General features: G+C 38.8%; 1 protein-coding gene across 1 annotated transcript in view; it reads right to left on the reverse strand.

Moving 5' to 3' along the window:
- The window catches only part of kcnq1.1 (potassium voltage-gated channel, KQT-like subfamily, member 1.1), a 101,674-nt gene extending 99,555 nt beyond the window's left edge, over positions 1-2,119 (reverse strand). The window contains exon 1 of the mRNA XM_036128690.1: positions 1,514-2,119. Within this exon, the coding sequence (XP_035984583.1) occupies positions 1,514-1,866 (353 nt within the window). The 5' untranslated portion in view covers positions 1,867-2,119. The remainder of the gene's footprint in view (positions 1-1,513) is intronic.
- Between the last annotated feature and the right edge of the window lie 4,904 nt (positions 2,120-7,023).

Genomic DNA, 7,023 nt, shown 5'->3' on the forward strand with positions numbered 1-7,023 from the left:
ATGCTTTTGGAAAGCCCTATTTGAGGCCCCAAATCATTGGACAGAAAAGGTGGATTCCTTTTTACTGTCCTTCAAACCAAACCTGTATCTCAGCAATGATAATTCAAAGGGCGATAAGCTGTCTCATTTATTTAACTATGACCTTGTTTATGTCCACAGGCGGCCGACACTAACACATTTGGAAATATGAGAAATAGAAATCAGCCATGTAGCCTTCCATCATAACTTTTAGTACAAATGTGCAATTTCATGCTGCAACCTGCTGTATCTCTCACACTGACCTTTAACTGTCTCTCAGACTGTTAAGCGTCTACAATCAATACAAGAGCCACTGACATCATGCTCGTTTTAGGGGGAGCAGGGAAAGGCCAGTTTCATTAAACCCTTAGGCCAATAAAGTCAGACATTAGTGAAACAAGAAACTTCAAATCAGATGGCAGAGAATGCTGTGAGGAGAAAGGGAGATGAGCTGCAGCAAACAGAAATAGTACGACTAAATAATATAATAAAACTAGTTAGTTAAAGCAGTTTACCTAAAAAAAAAAACATAACAATACCAGTAGTGGCACCTTTAAAATTTGAATAATAAAATACATTTAATCAAAATAACTTAACAACGGATATTATTGCTGACATTTAAGATGCTAACAATATAGTTTTCCTTATTGTAATGCGTTGTGCGTGCTCGGCGTTTAAAAAGTGCTGCAGTTGCATTACACTTGCTCATGCTCCCTTTGAGTCACTCAGACTCTAACCCACTCCGACAGGACGCGTTCCTCTGTGTCCCCACCGACACCGGAGGGTCACAGGGTGGCAGGGCGAGACCGGGCCGCTTCCTCCTCCACAGCATGCACCCTGCCAAGTTTAGCTGCCTGCTATCAGTGCCAGCAAGTGGGGATGGACAGCACACATGAGGGTGTGCTAGAAAATCAGATGCCACATTCCAAAACCTCTGGCTGGTTACCTTCTTATGCATCCGGTCTAAAGCTTGTGAGTTTTATGGAGGTGGGTTGCCGCAATATAAAACAGAAACATTAGTTTAACTTTTTACCGTATTTTATTTGCTAACTAATAGCAGTAATAACACTGCATCTGTCAGGACATAATGTGTGTGTGTGTGTTTTTAAAGGATCACTGATTGCAACATTCTCAATGGAGCTCTGGAAAATTCAATGCAGTGGTGATTGGGGAAAAATTTTTATCCCTTCAGTGTTCCCGGGTTCTTAGAAATTTCAATGGAACAACTTTATTTTATTTTTTTTACAATTTTCTATTTGATATTAAGGCCACATTAAATTGTCCTTATAATCCTCCTAAAGGAAACTGGGGATGCTTTACTATCCGAGCAGCATCTTTCTCAAATTCAAAGGATTAACAGCTCTTTGTTTCAAGGGCTTCCAATTCAACACTCTGCAAAGCGCAACTAACTCCCTGTTTAATTTTGATCTGTTTGCAATTATCCCCCTAAATACCCCACGGATCCAGGAGCCTACTTAAACAAAACGTAACTCACACTGTGAAGTGGTACATGAAGCATTTCCAGCCAGATGGCCTTTCCAGAAAGTTATACACGCGCCCCTGGATGTAGGTGCGGGTGAGAGCTGGGCGAACCCCGGTGCTGTACACCGACATTCGCTCGGACATCCGGGGGTGAGACAGGTAGGGGTGCAGGTGAGCACTGGGGGCTCCGGAGGGGGATCTCCCATCCTCTTGCATTCTTTCTTTGCCCGCAGCTGTTCCTGATTCATGAACACTGACTGTGGTTTCCGAGAGCTCCAAATCCGCTGGTCTCTTTCCACGCGCCACTCCTGAAAACTTCCTCGAGTTCTTGGTGTTCTCCTGACCGCGAGCGGAAAAAACAGACATCGTGATATTCCGCCTTTGTTCTGTGGTTTAACTTTTTCACAGTTTTTCTTTCCGGTCATTGAATTAAAATGACAAATGTTCGCCCATGTGCGCTCACCTTCTGTTGCGCGCCTGATCGCACCGAGACGCATAAAACTGTAGGAGGCTATAAACGCTGTTATTAATGCTCTAGATCACCAAGACGTTTTTTTTTTTCTCTCCCCCTCTCTCTTCCGAGGAACAACTGTCCAACTCTCTGGGTTGCTCAGGACATGACAAGTTCCACACTTGAGTGAGTGTCCCTTACCTCTGTTACGGTGCTTATCAGCCTGGAGTGCTGTCACCAGGCGGTGCGCAGTGAGCCCCCAGCTGTTCGGTCATTCGCCAACAGTATGGCTGTACTCCTGAAAAGCAATGCACAGCGGATGAGCTCTGGCCTCACATAGGATGTGGATTAAAATGTTTCACTTTCTCTGTTAACCTTTTTTTTTTTTTTTTTTTTGCTTTGGGGTGAGACTTGTGGATGATGTTTGTAGTAAATGAAGTGCAGGTCTGGTCATTCAAAATGATCAAACATGCAATTAACTTATATATACATATATTTATTTATAAAGTTGAAGCTTCTCCCAAGGTTCTTTTATAAAATTCCTCAACCTCTATTTAGATATGACGTGTCACCTCAACTTGCCATGGTCAGTTTTTTTCTCTTTGTTTTATTTTGTTGTAGCTCAATATTTGATCAAGATAAAACCCACCTTCCCCAAAACAAGCTTTCAGGGACACATGCATCTGATGGTTTGGCATAGAGGATAGGCCAATTTACCAGAGTGTTTTTGTCCTTTATTAACATGTTTTGATCAAATGTGTTTCTATAGGTATGGTTGCAGCAAAACATGCATGCTCACTATATTAGAGAATGCATGGATTTCTTCAACATTTAGCAGCAATGAAACACATGAAAGTAGTTTGTAAAAAGGATGAGGGAAGACTAAAATTGCAATATTTCCTTTGCATCATAGTCTGAGTGATAATTTCGAGCCAATGGGTTATGAGGATCTGGTTGATGTGTTCTCTTAAATTTTAAATCCCTAACAATGTTCTCTGCAGAGCTGTGACATCAACTCCTGATCTGGAGGGACCGGTTTCATTCCTAAACCTTTGTTTTACCTGCAGTACAGTTGGAAAAAAAAGATTAGTCACAGCACCATTGGAACTGACAAGAAACTTATATATATTTAAGTTTATGCAAGTACAATATGGCAATTAGTCATTCTGTGATTGGTGAATATGTATGGAAACCAATCATATAAAACAACTGGAACATGCACATGTCAGTTAAACCTCTAAATGTGATTGTTCTCATCTTGTCATCCACAGCAGAGTCTATCATATCTTGGGCAGGGGTCAGTGGAGTCAAACTGATTTAAACACACATAGTGAAACCCCTTGCAACTCAGATGTAATTCAAAATCTAATGAAATCTATTTAGAACTTTTTGTCCACCATTGAGTTCTGTAACGCTAACAAGAGAGCTTTATTGCTATCCTTCTTGTGATGTCATTGACCCAAACACATCAGTAGTAGAAGTAGCCAGGTTTTTTTCCCCCAGTAGATCATTTAAGAAGGTTTTGTTTTGTTATATCCGCACATTGAATCCATATATCATTACCAAACTGTGTTTTTATTTTCAGTGCCCACTTAGCAGTACAAAAGAAACACACCACTTAGTAGTAGGGTTGTAATGGTGCACATAATTCCCAGTGTTTTACAAATGCCTGTTTTAAGGTCTCTTTGTAAGTTTCTGGAACGCTTCAATCAAGAAAATAAAATAACATTTTGTTTGTTTTGTTTTTATTCAAATGACTAGGTCTTTTTATGAAAATAAGTAGTTTTTTTTAGGTTTTAAAACGTAAAAAAAAGCACTATGTGTCTGTAGAACTGACTGAAGATTGCTTTTGTTAATTTTTTTCAGTGAAAAAAGTAGTATAAACAGGTCCAGCCAATGCCTGGATAAATAGATTACACGACCACTTGAAAACGGACAGTGCTGAAGATTAGACATTCTGAAGTAATGTCCATATATGAGAATAAAATATGTTTAAACCACGTTGCCGTTGTTTCAATATTTAGATGACTCAGTTTACTACCTGTACCTGACTGCAGCATGTGCCTGTTGGGAAAATCTCCTCTCAACAACTCATTTATCGAGTTTAATTGTCATGCAATGTACAGAGTTTTTGCTAATTGGATGCTACATGTAGCATCTAATCAGCTGATATTTCTCCAGTACCTATGATTTTTAGATTCTCCTTAAAATTGTTTTAGATGAGTAATTAAGTTTAGTGTAGAGCGAGCTACTGTTGGTACCTAATTGCTGTTGATAAATTATGCTTTGGTGCAGTCCACCTTCTTTCTTCTTCATCACTGTGCAGTAAGACAAACCTTTATTTTCCCACACAGCAGTCATTAGCGATAGCTGGGAGTCTTCTCCGTTTAGTTTGGTCTTGGTGTTGCTTTTTAAAGGTGCACAATTGGCTTCAGCGTTGCACTCCTGGTTTTGCTCATAAACATTATCAAGAATCAAGAGTGTTTATTGTCATTATGTGTTACCATGATTACACTTTGGTGAGACCCCGGCTCAGAATGCTCATAGATCACACATAACACGCAAACACGACAAGACACAATGTTTTCAATTATATTTTTTTGATTACAACAAAAACACTCCCTGAGAAGCTTAAAGCGTGAAAATAGTACTTAGCATTATGTATGTATTCAGGTCTAAAACAATGCTGTATTTGTTAAATATACACTGTTACTGAACTGAAAAGGCGGTAATGGAAATTGCGAGTATGAATATGTATCTCTTCACTCCCCTACCGAGTAGTAACTTCAACTGCTGACTTTCAGGATATATTTGCTGAGTGTTAAGTGGTTTCCATTATTAACTATGAGCTGGTTTCTCTCAATAAATGTAGGAGCTATGAAACAGCTCTTGAGTTAAAGGTTTACACATTTTTGAAATATTACTGAAGATTTAGTTTCTCTCTGCTTACCTTTCACCCATTGAATTCCCAACTGAAACTGCAAAAAAGCAGAAATAGCAACTTGGCCACTACTGTGCAAAGAACTCTGTATAAATGAACATGGCTGATTATTTTCTCACATGTCTTCTTTTCTGGCATTCCAAAGAAAGAAAATCAGAAACAAATCTTCTGTTATAAGAAAAGGTAAACACCTGATCATAATTTGAGCTAATATAATACAACCCACCGCTGTCCTGGTTAAGGGATGTATTAGTTAAATGTCAAATGACTGTAATGACAGTCTAATAAAAAAAAAAGTCATTGAGGTCAGTTCATCATCAAGGTTATCTTGTGGATTTCTCCCCCTATGACCTTGGCTCAGGTAGTCTAACTGAGAGGAAGCAAGCTTCCCTGCAGCACAATTTAATAGGAGTCGAGTGTCGTCCATGTGATGACAGGATCTGTTGCCAGGTAGGTATTAAACAGCACTCATACCGACTTTTGCTGCAGCGAAGTCTTTCATATCATTGGAGATTTTGTAGGTAGTACAGAAAGGACATTGCTCCTGAAAGTCACTAGTCTTATCACAGCTAAATGTTGAAGAAATACTGTTATAATGATCAGCTGACCAGACTTTTTTTTTTCTAAGTCTGGCCGGTCATATTGTAAAAAGGTACCTTAAGTTAATAAGCTGGTAAAAAGTCCACCAAAAAGGTAAAAAGTATACTCATTCAGAGTTTTAAAACATGAATATTTGGTAGGTCTATAGTTATAGTGAGCTCAGAACATGTGTTTATAATGGGGAAGTTTCCATCCATCTATACATTATCTGACACTTATCCAATATTTGTTTATGAACTTAACAGATCCCGTAATACTCTCCAGCTGATTCAGGGGCTCCAAATTAATAATAATTATGTGGTTGGTGTGGAATGGCACTAGGATGACTGTGAAATACCCAAACAGTCAGCCCCCTCTGAAAAGCTCTGGTTGCAAAGATCACAGCATAGTTAGAACTTGAACTGGCACCAGTGATATACGGTTCCTCTTGGTTTCCCGCTATGACGCTGGGGCTAGTTCAAAAAGTACCTGCCCTGGGTAATCTGATCTGACTAATAAGCCACTCATCATTATGTGCCAGCATGTCAGTATGATCTCTGAAACCAGGCTTGTTCTGAATTATTCCATTGGTAACATAACCAGCAGCGCCAATGCTGCCATCATTTCACGATTATGTGCAACTGTATGCAGCTATTTATGGACAGTTGATTGTTTCCACCTTGGGAATCCTCACACCTGATTTGTTAGAAAATAATCTGCTGAGGCGACTCAATTTTCTTTTTCATTGAGTTAAAAGGGCCCCTATATCATGTACATACAGTTTAGGCTCCTCAGCACACAAACCAATGTGCATTTCCATTTAAATGTGCAAACACAGAGAAATACTCAGTCTATATCTAACTGAGGTTGTTTCCATCATTTATTGAGGTGTGTTAGGTTATTGTATGAGGCTAAATGTGATACAATTTCTCTGTATGGGTTCTCTGTACATGTTAAAAGCTTTAGGCTTGTTTAAATCTGAATTCTCTTACAGTTTCCAGTTTGTTCCTGTTAATAATAAATCTTCGTTAAACCCTAGGGTCACTTGAGGAGTACCACAGGGTTTGTCCCTGTGCCAATTCTCTTTACTATATATATGCTTCCCAATTGGTTAAATTTTAAGACAGAATGGGATTAATTTACACTTTTTATGCTGATGACACTCAGCTATATTTATCCAATAATCCTGACAAATCCAATCAATTATTTTGACTACAGACATGTTTTGATGACATCAAAACCTGGATGACTTTAAATTTTCTGCTTTGAATTCTGACAAGACAAAAGTTGTCTTCAGACCAGAATACTTAAAAATAAACTTCTTAATCAATCACCTAATGTGGATGGCATCAAATTTGCCTCTGGTAATAAATGAAAAAAACAACAACCTTGGTGTTATTTTTTAGCAGGACATGTCATTGAAATCCCATATTAAATAGGTATCCAGGGTTTCATTGTTGCATCCCCTCAGTATTGCCAAAATTAGAAACATTCTGTCCAGGAGCAATGCTGAAAAACTAATCCATGAATTTGTTACTTCAAGGCTGGACTA

The sequence above is a fragment of the Fundulus heteroclitus genome, unplaced genomic scaffold, assembly GCF_011125445.2.
Source record: "Fundulus heteroclitus isolate FHET01 unplaced genomic scaffold, MU-UCD_Fhet_4.1 scaffold_108, whole genome shotgun sequence".
Taxonomy (NCBI): Eukaryota; Metazoa; Chordata; class Actinopteri; order Cyprinodontiformes; family Fundulidae; genus Fundulus; species Fundulus heteroclitus.